General features: G+C 42.6%; 1 protein-coding gene across 2 annotated transcripts in view; it reads right to left on the bottom strand.

Annotated features, from left to right (window-relative positions):
* Nucleotides 1-11,556, bottom strand: part of VSTM2A (V-set and transmembrane domain containing 2A) — a 59,165-nt gene extending 47,609 nt beyond the window's left edge. Inside the window, exons 1-2 of one of the 2 annotated variants that reach the window (XM_060781409.2) lie at nucleotides 10,921-11,556; nucleotides 6,997-7,163 (exon numbers count right to left, since the gene is read on the bottom strand). In XM_060781409.2, coding sequence (XP_060637392.2) covers nucleotides 6,997-7,163; nucleotides 10,921-10,996 — 243 coding nt within the window. In that variant the 5' untranslated portion in view covers nucleotides 10,997-11,556. The remainder of the gene's footprint in view (nucleotides 1-6,996; nucleotides 7,164-10,920) is intronic. The other variant, XM_067470134.1, reaches the window with a different exon arrangement.
* Between the last annotated feature and the right edge of the window lie 702 nt (nucleotides 11,557-12,258).

Here is a 12,258-nt window from a genome sequence, read left to right as displayed (position 1 = left end):
AGTCACAGAGAGGAGGGAGCAAGCTTGTTTTCTGCTTCCCTGAAGATTAGGATGCAGAACAATGGCTTCAAACTACAAGAAAGAAGATTCCATTTGAATATGAGAAAGAACTTCCTGACTGTGAGAGCCATTCAGCAGTGGAACTCTCTGCCCCGGAGTGTGGTGGAGGCTCCTTCTTTGGAAGCTTTTAAACAGAGGCTGGATGGCCAGCTGTCAGGGGTGATTTGAATGCAATATTCCTGCTTCTTGGCAGGAGGTTGGACTGGATGGCCCATGAGGTCTCTTCCAACTCTTTGATTCTATGATTCTAGGACTTTGATATGTCTGAAACAACACTCAAAGGTCGCTTTTTACATACTATATATGCAAGCCTGTCAAAATTCTGGAAACTTTGGAACAAGCATAATTTATGACCAAATAATGAATACTCTCCAATCTCAATAGCCCAGATATATATTGAATGTTTCCTCTCTACTTTTATTTTCAATTTGTTTGTTTTTAAATCTTATATTGAATAAAACAATACTCCAGATAATGCAATACTCCTTCTTAAATTGAAACATACCGTTATGATCACAACCAGAATAAAGAGTTTAAAATATGTACCAATTGGGTGAAGGAAGGCCAGAATCACAATTAACTATTAATTTTTAACAACAACAGCAACAATACTAATCCTGCATACTTATATGCAGGAGGAGAGGAAGTCACAGGGAGGAGGGAGTAAGCTTGTTTTCTGCTGCCCTGGAGGCTAGGACGAGGAACAATGGCTTCAAACTACAAGAAAGGAGATTCCATCTGAACATGAGGAAGAACTTCTTGACTGTGAGAGCCGTTCAGCAGTGGAACTCTCTGTCCCGGAGTGTGGTGGAGGCTCCTTCTTTGGAAGCCTTTAAACAGGCTGGATGGCCATCTGTTGGGGGTGCTTTGAATACAATATTCCTTCTTCTTGGCAGGGGGTTGGACTGGATGGCCCATGAGGTCTCTTCCAACTCTATGATTCTATATGGTACTTGGAAATGAAACCCTGCCTGTAATTCAAGGCAACATTTACCCATTTCTAATTTGGACACTGATCCATCCCTCTGATAATCAATTTTCAGGAGGTGAGGAAGGTTTTCATTACTCAGTCCCTTTCCTGCCATTCCTTCATGATTCTGTGACTGAATCAGTTTGTCCAAAGAAAATACTTTCCTAGTTCCTGTGTCAATGACATTAAATCTTGAAAACCCTTCAACACATTATTGTTGTTGTTGTTGTTGTTGTTGTTGTTGTTAATATCCTGCTTTTCTCCCTCATTGGGGATTTAAAGCTATTAACAAGAAGGTATAAAACATACAGGTACATTTGGACAAAAAGGAGATTCACATAGTAGTCAGTAATAACAATTAAAACATAATAAGACAATTAAACCATAAACATTACAGATCAAAATAAAATCATAGTTAAAAAGTAAATAAACATAAACTGAAGCCATTATCCTTCCCATTGTCACTTGTCCATAAGGTGTTGCACAAAAAAGTTCAGCCCCAGGTGTTACTATGGCGCTTATAACTTGTATTAATCTTCATTAAAGGCCTGATTCCAGGCAAATGCTTTTATCTGATGCCTGAAAATTAGTAGGGAGGGGACAATACTGATGTCTTTTGGGAGTTCCAGAGCTGTGGAGCAACCACCAAGAACTCTCTCTCTCTCTCCCCACAGTTTGTGACAAATAATCATCTAGGGCTTTATAGGTTAAGACCAGCACTTTGAATAGTGCCTGGAAGCTGATTGGTAGCCAGTGCAGTTGTTTTAGTAGGGGGTAGTTCTAACTCTGTAACTAGCCCCTGTTAGCAATCTGGCTACTGACCTTTGAACCATCTGGAGCTTTGGAACACTCTTCTGAGGCAGCACCACATAAAGCGTATTGTAGTAGTCCAAACGGGATGTAACCAAGGCATGTAACACCATAGCCAGTTCAGGTTTTTCAAGGTACAGGTGCAGCTGGTGCACAAGCTGTAACTGTGCAAAGGCCCTTCTGGCCACCGTCGACAACTGGGCCTCCAGGGACAGCACTGAGTCCAGGAGGACTGCCAAGCTGTGGACCTTCAGGGGGAGTGTAACCCCATGTAACACAGGTTGTAGCTCTATACCCTGATGTGCCTTATGACTGACCAGGAGTATCTCTGTCTTGTCAGGATTCAATTTCAATTTGATGTGTCTCAGAAGTCTTACTTGCTTTTCTTATCTAGTTTCCTCCCCCCCCCCCCCCATTAAATAGTATTACCTGTGTGACTTGGATAACTACTTTAAAATTCAGAAGAAAACCTTGAGTAAATTTTGTTAGATTTTAGCCATTCTTGTAAGCCGCTCCGAGCCCCAGGGGAGTGGCGGCATATAAGTTCAAATAGTAAATAAATAAATAAATAAAAATAAAGTAATTGTTTACTGACATGAAAGCTGCTAGTTGTTCCCAGAGACTGTGCTATCCTTAACTAATGATAGCTTAGCAACTTTACCCATTCTGAGTACACTATACTTTGCTGTGTAAATCTGGCAGGAAAAAAATAGAACAGCAATATACAACTGTGTGTGTGTGTTTATGTATATATGAATATGAGTGTATATCTATATAAATAAAAATGTAAGTGTCCATTTGTGACAGACATCATATCTCCAAAACTATTTCACCGATTGCTACGCAATTTTGACTCAATGCAGTATACGAACTGGCGAATGTTTTAAGCTATTCATGTACCTACTAATATATAGATGTCACACCTGAGGCAGGTAAAACCACCCCAATTTGAGGTTCCAGCATGATTGAGAGCTGGACAACCCAATGATGTATAAAGACATCCATGTTCACATCACCTTTCCTCTAATCAAGATCAAGCACATGTTCCCACCCTCCCAATAAGGGGGGGCACCTTTTCCGTCAGCCAAGGGGCCCCTTTCGCCATCTTGTGTGTGGTGCCATATTGCTTCCAAAGTTTGTGACCAGCCAGACCACTACAGCCTAATTTATATTTTTGAAGAGAAAGGGAGTGAAGTGTTTTCCTCCAATATGGGCTGAATGGGCGACACGGCACTGACAGTGGGTCGCTGTGAAGACACGCCCAAGATGGCACCTGTGTCACATCCATGTGCTGCCAGTGTACGTCTAACATCATGGCACTTCTGGACATGGGCAGGTGGGAAAAGTAGGGCTAAGTTTGGCTGCTGTTAGTCAGAGGAGGGAGTGGACGCTGGAGGTTAGTGTCACTGCTGAGGAAGAGGAGGAGTCAGCAGCTAGGCAAGCCCTCCTTCTCCTACCCTCCATTGCTTTGAACAAACCTGGCCTGCTTCAGCCTTTGCTCTCTTTTTGGAGCTGGAGGAGCAGCTGTCCTTGCCATTGCTCCTGCTGCTGAGGACTCCAGCTCTTTGCCTTGGTCCATCAACAAGGATGACTATGAGCTACAGGGTGTGATTGCTAAATGATTTGGGCCCTAGCCTTCCTTCCTTATGCACAACTGATATATTCCATTGATCATCTCCCTTGCACCCAAAGGCAAGGGCAGACAAACTAGCCTCCTTTTAGGAAAATAGAAGATTAATGTAATAATAGTTACCACACTGCAAATGGACATGGAATGCACCACCATGCCCAGCACTGCCTCACGCCGGTGCCTCCACTAAGAGTGGATGCTCAGAAAGGAAGGAAGGATTGAATGGTAGGAAGGGATAGATAGGAGAGAAGGAAAGGAAAGGGTTTCCCCAAAACACACTGATCATTATTATATAGACCGGTATCGTTGTTATTATTATCATTATTCTATACACCAGTATTATTATATAGATTATATAGGCCAGTATTATTATTATTTATACCATTATTTTTATTATTTCACAGACAATGGAACAACAAAAAATATTGTATACCCACAAGCATTATGAAATTGCATCTATTAGAAACCAGCTCTTTCTCATTTCTTTCTTTTCCATTTAACCAGACTGGGCCACAGCAATGCGTTGCTGGTACAGCATGTGTGTGCGTGTGCGTGTGCATTTGTGTGTGTGTGCTTGTGGGTGTGTGAATTATATTTATCCAAATAAGCCCATACAGAGCCATCTAATCCTGCCCCATGCCTTGAAACAGTTGGGTGAATATCAAGAGAAATCAGGAGGAGGCCTTTCATGTTCCTATTAAGTGCTTGTTTTGTTCTCAAATATCTAAGTTTGACATGGAAGTATAATGACTTCAGATAACCTTTAGGTGACAACATGGTGATGCCATTTAGACAGAATTGTACCTATTGATCTCATGTATTACTTTATGAAGATGTAACAAAAAATATATGAAAGAGGGCGTGGGCTCTTAACAGTTTAAGAGTCTCCTGACTTCCCCTTCAGTCCTTTTAGCTAAATAGCAGCAACTCAGCAGGAAAGGGGGAAAAGTATAAAATGCTGTCGTTTACAGAGGTAAAAAAATACAGAAAGCAAAGAGGCAAATTCATTCCCAGGAATATCTTCTTGTCAAAAAAATTCTGTATAGAATATAACCAAGCAGGTCCAGAGTGTATGTGCTCCAGGGATGGAGGGAATAGTCATCTGTGTTTGAGAAGGAGGGGATTATTTTAGCAGAGGAAGAGAATGACTTGTTCCCCCCATTTGCTTCTTTTCTCCCTCTGCTACCCTTTGGTTCTTTGTTTTTGGCTGAAATGTAACTGGAGGAAAGACTGCTTGCTCACCACCTCAAGGCCTGATTCATTACTCCAGCTGTAACCAAGGAACTTGTTACCTGTATAAGATTACATCATGCAAGTTTGTAAGTAAAGCTTTTTACTTTATCTCTCTGTCTGAGCTGGTTATTTTGCATGCATATTTCTTAAAAGGGGAGAAAGTGTGGCAGCTTTGTAGTTTATTGGTTTCAGACCTTTTCTTGAACCCCCAAGCATTCCTACCTGGCTCTAATCCCTAAGCTTTTTGCTGTGTGTTTTAAGGCAATCGGTAAACCAGCATTGATCTGATGTTGAATTTGACTGTGTGAGTAACTAGCTATTAAGGAGAAAGTTGGCTCTGTATTTATCCATGTCTACATGAAATAGAAAGTTCATTAAGAGCAGATACCAATAATCAGTTTCAAAATTATGCAGAATATTCTGAATGGTGCATGTTTGGCTACTTGATTTTAGACACTCCCTTTCCCTGCAGCTGTTGCAGTATGAACTCTAGACTCTCTGGCTTTCACCTCCATTTGGAATGGATCTGTATTGGCATCATCATGGAATTTATTTTGTAAATGTGGCTCACCCTGATAATTTATCCCACTGAATGATGTACACATTCCTTGGAAAAAATTAACAGGAATGAATGCAGGGTCAACCAAGATAAAATATTCTGTCAGATGCTTAGCCTGGTCTGCAAGGTGGTGATGGTGATCTTCCAAGCTGTTGGAGAGGGAAAAGCAGATCAGGTACATGGTATGGAGTAGAGGGCATTAGACCATTATTTCTAATCTTTAATGAGCATTGATCTAATCTTGGATGAGCATGCCAACCTGGCTTGCATCACTGAGACCTGGCTGGACGAAGGGAGGGGGTGAATTTCTCCCAACTTTTTTGTATGAAGCAGCAGGCAAGTCCCAGAGTTGGGAAGGAGGAGTCACAGTGATCTATAGAGATTCCATCCACCTGGTCGGTTGACCACATTTGAGAGTGCCTATCTCTAAGTGTGAGCAGCCAGGACAGAACAGGGATTCTGTTGGTGTACTGTCCATCCCACAGCTCAACGGTCTCCCTGCCAGAGCTAGCCATGGTGGTGATGGAGTCCCAACAGCTAGTTGTGCTGGGGGACTTCAACATTCACACCAAGACCTCCCTGTTGGTAGTGGCTCAGGACTTCATGGCTGTCATGACAACCATGGATCTGTCCCAAATGGTTTCTGGCCCCACCCATAGTGCTGGACATACACTGGACCTGCTCTTCTGTTTGGGGCGGGACGATGGTGATGGTATTATGGAGGAACTTTGTCATGGACCGATCATGACCTGGTCAAGTTTAGACTTACTGGGGCTCTAAACCTCTGTAAAAGTCCATAGCAGTGAAGTTTACAAGGAGGAATTACTATGGTATTATTGATTTATTATCCAGGAATCTGCTTTGGAAAAGAACTCACAAGCTCACCCTGCCATCTATAGGCAGAAAAGCATCCCTTCCTGTCTCAGCTAGACAGTGCACTATAGCCTGATTAGGAGCAAAGCAGTTCAAATTTTCTTTCTTCAATGCCTGTCGTTGCTGACTGTTGTATACACCCAGAGGACCATTCCAAACAAGATAATAGTTTCATATGCTTTCATTGCTAATGATAAAATTATGAAATGAGAAGCTGCCCGGACACCCTGAGATTTCATAACATAAAAACTTTGCCGGATGGCTGAGAAGACTGAAACGAGATAAATGATAGAAAATACTGGGAGATTTTTCTCCCTGAGACAAGAAGAAAAAATCTGAAACCATGGTGATTCTTTCTTGCCAAATGAGAAAGCGAGCAGATTAATACAACAGAGTCAAATGAAGTGATGTTTCCAGAAATTTCAAATGCTGTAAATTGCTGCATGGAGTGTTGGCAAGACAAAATTTGTTCTCTGTGTTTATCAGCCTGAAACAAACAATGGGGAGGTAATGAGATTCCCTGAAGTGACAGGATTACAGCAACCAGGCTTCTTAATGGGAGGTCTAGTTTACCAGTGACAGCTAAAGTTACAAATTAATTTGAAGCCCTTCCCAATATTTTTTATCCTCATTGTACCTTCTTGGTGAAAGATACATGAGCCATGCACTGGGCTTTCAACAAAAATGAAGTGAAGGGTTCAAGGTTTTATTTCCCCAGTAGTGGCTGCATTTTTATCATTATCCTTTTGGGGGAAATTTGGGGGTAGCCTTTTGGGGGAAATTCAGCACTGTTTTTTGGACCCAAGATCGCCTTTGGGAATTCCTGGTTTGCACAGGATTTCAGGGGCTGCAAACTGATACCTGAGTGCCCATCAACTCAGCTCCCGGTTCCTGGTCCTCAGCTGCCCGTAGAAACCACCACTGGATTTCCAGATACACTGAGGCAGAGCCACTCTGGAATGCACAAGACATCTCCACATTCTGGCCCTCGGTTGCTGTGATATTTCGAGGGAATGCAGTAAATTTGGCTGCAAAAGAAAAACAGATCTTATTGGAATCCAACTCCCCCATTTCGTCTACATCATCTCTGTCCTTTATCTTTCACCCATTTCATTTCTCTTAAGATTGTACTGTACTGGAATTGGTGGTCAATTCCATCAAATTTACAGGGGCTTATTTACCAATAAACATGTATTCACACATATGTTTTCTGGATATACATGCCTTGTGTGTTAAGTGAGCCTTACTCCCAGATAACTGTCCCCAGGACGATAGTCTTGTCTCTTTTTCTCCTATTTCACACCTGCTTCCATGTTTTACCAACATGGAAGGGGGGTGTTGCTATGTTGCCTTCTGCTGAAGCCCACCACAGTGTGTGTGTGTGTGTGCGTGCATGCATGCGTGTGCTTCCTTTCACAGTTGCATGTATCAACTAGTAACACTAATGGAATCCCCCAACATTGTGGGTCTGTGTAGGTGTGTGTTTAAAGCTTTAGATAATTAAATTAGCAATATTATCTAGAAGGCTATATATCAGTAATCATAGGAATCCAGAACTTGGGTAAGAATCCTTCACAGATAATTTACAGTGTTTAATATCTGTGTCTCTAGCCTGTGAATTACAAGGCACGCAGAAGCTTATTAAAATAGAAGCTTTTGCTTCTTCTGTTGGAAAATGTCTGAAATGTTTAAAGTGTAGATTAAAGTAACTGCTTTTCATAATAGACATTTTCCAGATTATTGTGTGGTTCCTTTTTTATGTCACTCTCTCTCCTTTTGCTTGCAATGCCAAGCTAAGAAAATATTTTAATCCAGGAGATTAACAAACTAGAAATACTTTCCCTCTTCTGCTTAGTCCTACCACTCCAGTATGGTTCTTGCATCCAGTTTCACATAATACCAGAAAATGGATCATTACAGTATATTTTGGAATATCAGAATAATATTTATCTCAGTAGCAAGTAGTCCATAACCTCCCTCCCTTATGCACTCTCTATTTATACAGGGAACTTTATAGACATATGAAATCTTCATTCAAAAGACAGGCACTAGTAATGATCCCTTCTGTTTTTAACAGTGATTAGGTAAGACAGAGAAAGAGGCAAGCGTTCACCAGTTTTTCTACTTCTTTCAGTTCTAGAACTGGTTACAGGTTGATAGGAAGCAGACTGAAAAGGCTGTAACAAGCTTTCATGCATATGTGTGAGATTATGTATGGGGCTCACAGTGATGGTATGAGGAGGAGGAGGGAAAAATAATTGGCCTTAATATCTGAAATACTGAAAGCAGATACAGATTTTTGCTTTTAAAATTGGGGAAATTCTTTTTCCTACATAACAATATATGTTTTCCATTTTTAGCCTCCCTATGTATTCATACTGAGTGATACCTATTCATCCCATTCCTGTTGACCCATCTCATTCACCATCACATCACAGTTAGATAAATAAGCAAAGGAGGGCTCTATGACATTGACATTAAAGGCAGGAGAAAGCTTTGATGGGAAGCCCTCCAACTCTGTAATCTGTTCATGGTGTTGACATGATACCTTCCAAGTCTCAAACCATTGGGGGGATTCTGCAGAGCTGGGGGCTACTTAGAATGGGAGAGATGCCTTCAGAGGATGATGGGGGATTGCTATGGGCTAGTCTTTCTAGAAAGGCACAGGGAAGCCAAAGCTTGTGCGTAGGGAGAACAGGAAAAGGCTGCCCTATTTAAGGGCTATGGGTAAATGCTCTCACCATAGGTTTTGTGGCAAATAAGGATTGAAGAGACACACTGGATAGCTTTGTGCTCCCTCATAAGTCATTAGAAAAATAATATAAATGCACAAACAACACTGTAGCTCCCAGTAGTTGCCCTGTAGTTGGCAAACCAGATATGAGAGGCTCTTTCTTATTCATTTCAGGGGAACTTCTACCTTCTCTCCTCTCCCTTCCCTCCCATTGGCAGATGTACCCCCCCCCCCCAAAATAGACAACATATTAACAATATGTTAATATTAACAAGAAGTAATGTTTTATTTCTTTTCTTTTTAAATTTTATTTATTTATTTTATATCTATCTATCTATCTATCTATCTATCTTTGGCAGACAACTATGGAGCAGCATTTTGTGTCTGTGCCTCAGCCTTCATTCTACACTCAAACCACCTATAACAAATCTTCAGCTTATCTGTACAGTACAACCCCAGTATCTATGTGAGATACAATCCAAGATCCTTAACTAATATCTGAAACCATGGATAACAGGTAAAGTGCTGCTCTCGGCCAGAGTGCTGAGTTCTACCTTGTCTCCTGTGCTATGCTAATAATATAATATAATATAATATAATATAATATAATATATAATATATTGTATATACATATAATATTTATAATATTATAATGTAATACAATATAATACTACTACTAATAATAATATATTATAATTATATATTTTATATTACATGTAATATTTCTAATAATATTACAATATAATGGTGTAGTACAATATAGTAATATATAATACTGATATTGTAGTATCATCATCATCATCATATTTAATTACTTATTAATCACCCTCCATCCGAGATGCTCTAGGTGATTTACAAGCTAAATTGTAAAAGATAAAAATACATACATACAGAAATTAATGATTAACATAGATCAAATATTCTAGTAAAAAACCAGGTCTTAAGTAAAAAGCCCTAAGTCACGCGTGGCTCTCATATAGGGAGGCAAGGAATTCCATAAGGCAGAGGCAGAAACAGAAAAAGCCCTGCATCTGGTACTTTCCAAGTGCACTTCTCTAGGACCCGGTATACAGAGTAAGTCGTGTTGGGCTGGTTGTCGCGACCTCCGATGATGGGAGAAGGAGAGACAGTCTCTAAGGTACGATGGACCCTGGCCGTAAATAATTTTAAAGGTCAGAACTAGCATCTTATACAGACCACGGTAATCAGTTGGAAGCCAATGTAAGTGCTGTAGCACTGGTGTTATATGGCATTTCATGGGTGTTCTTGTGAGTAACCTGGCTGCTGCATTCTGAACAATACGGAGCTTTCGGGTCGTAGACATTGGAAGGCCAACATTCAAGGCGTTGCAATAGTCTAGCCTAGATGTGACCGTGGCATGGATGACTGTTGCTAATAATATAATATATTATATAAAATATAATATTATTATTAGTATGCTAATGATATAACATATTGTGTGTGTGTGTGTGTGTATCTTGTAAGCTGCTCTGAGTCCCCTTTGGGGTGAGAAGGGTGGCATCAGGCCCATAGCCAGGATTTCGTTTCGGGGGGGGGGGGGGGTGTGAATTTTTTTTCAGGGGGGGTTTCAGGGGGGGGGGCTGAGTTTGGGGGGGGGCTGAGTCTGAGTGAAAGAGGGTCAAGCCTAGCAAACCTTTTTATCATTACCCCAATACCCCCATGCATATGGGATATATTGAGTATGGTGATCAGATCATGATATGAATAAACATAACAGTTTAAATAATGCACCAGTAAGGCCTTTTTGCGAACCACCATGAAAATTTCGGGGGGGGGGGGCTCGGGGGGCTACATGCCTGGGTGGCATATAAATGTCGTAAATAAATAAATAACAATATTAATTACTTTTTAGTAGTTTGAAAAATCTAATACTATAACTGACAACCAATATTTTTGGACCCAGTCTGCCACTGGTTGAAGGCAAAGGCAAAAAACCACGCATCGGTTCCATATCCCTCCCCCAACACTCCATTCTTTCGTATGATGCCTCCATGAAAACAAATTAAACATATAAGAAGCAAGGATCTTACCTTGAGAAGAAAGTCCCTCCTGAATGTTTAATATCGACCAGAAAAGGAATCCAAGGTAAGCCCAAATGATCCCCATGGTTCCAGAGGGGGGCTGGGAAAGTCACATCGGGCTAATGCCAAAAGACACGTCCCTGCAAGGAAAGGCAGGGCAGAGGGATTTTTATACCAAGGCGATGGAGCGATAGAGGAGCCCTCCTGGCATCCCTGCCAGCATTCTCCTGACAAGTAGTTTCCGACGTGAAGGATGGAGCAGCGCAGAGCTAGAGGACAGGAAAGGCGGGGAGGGGGGAGTCCAGATCCTGCCCTCGTAGCGCTGCGCAATTGGGCTGGTAGGGGCACCTTGCTTGGCTGCTGCTCCTGCGGCGGCGGCTCCTACCTGGCTCTTGATGCCTTCAGCCCAGCTGCTGCTCAGGACTGCGAAAGGGATGCTTGGAAAGGGAGAGGAGAGCTGGGCTTCGTGGCTCGCATTCCGATTCCCCACCCCTCCTTCTCCCTGGGAACGACTGCACTGACGCCTTTTAACACCGGCTCTTCGGGGGCTTCCCCCGCCTGCTGTCCATGGTGCTGAAAGAAGCGCCTGCCTGGGATGGCGGCAGAGGGCAGACCCTCTCTCTCCCACACACACACACACGCACACCCTCCTACCTCCTCCCCCTTCCCCTCCTCCCTCCCTCCTTCCTTCCTTCCTTCCTTCCTTCCTTCCTTCCTTCCTTCCTTCCTTCCTTCCTTCCTTCCTTCCTTCCTTCCTTCCTTCCTTCTTTCTGGAACGAGGGGAGTCTTCCTCCCGCCGCACCCCCGAGAAGGAGGTTGATGCAGCTGTTTCCCTGTTGAACCAAAGATCCCTCGCTCCTTGAATTTTGTGTCTGTCGGTCTGGTAGCCTGCCTGTATGTATGGAGTATATTGTTGTTGTTCATTTGTTCAGTCGTCTCCGACTCTTCGTGACCTCATGGACCAGGCCACGCCAGAGCTCCCTGTCGGCCGTCACCACCCCCAGCTCCTTCAAGGTCAGTCCAGTCCAGGCCCGTAGCCAGGATTTCGTTTCGGGGGGGGGGGGGCTGATTTTTTTTCAGGGGGGGTTTCGGGGGAGGGGGCTGAGTTTCGGGGGGGGGGGCTGAGTCTGAGTGAAAGAGGGTCTAGCCTAGCAAACCTTTTGTATCATTACCCCAATACCCCCATGCATATGGGATATATTGAGTATGGTGATCAGATCATGATATGAATAAACATAACCGTTTAAATAATGCACCAATAAGGCCTTTTCGCGAACCACCATGAAAATTTCGGGGGGGGGGGGGCTGAAGCCCCCCGAGCCCCCCCCCCCCCGGCTACATGCCTGG

This window comes from Anolis sagrei, chromosome 6 (genome assembly GCF_037176765.1).
Source record: "Anolis sagrei isolate rAnoSag1 chromosome 6, rAnoSag1.mat, whole genome shotgun sequence".
NCBI lineage: Eukaryota > Metazoa > Chordata > Lepidosauria > Squamata > Dactyloidae > Anolis > Anolis sagrei.
The sequence above is the reverse complement of the archived record's forward strand: the minus strand, read 5'-3'. Positions and strand labels throughout refer to the sequence as shown.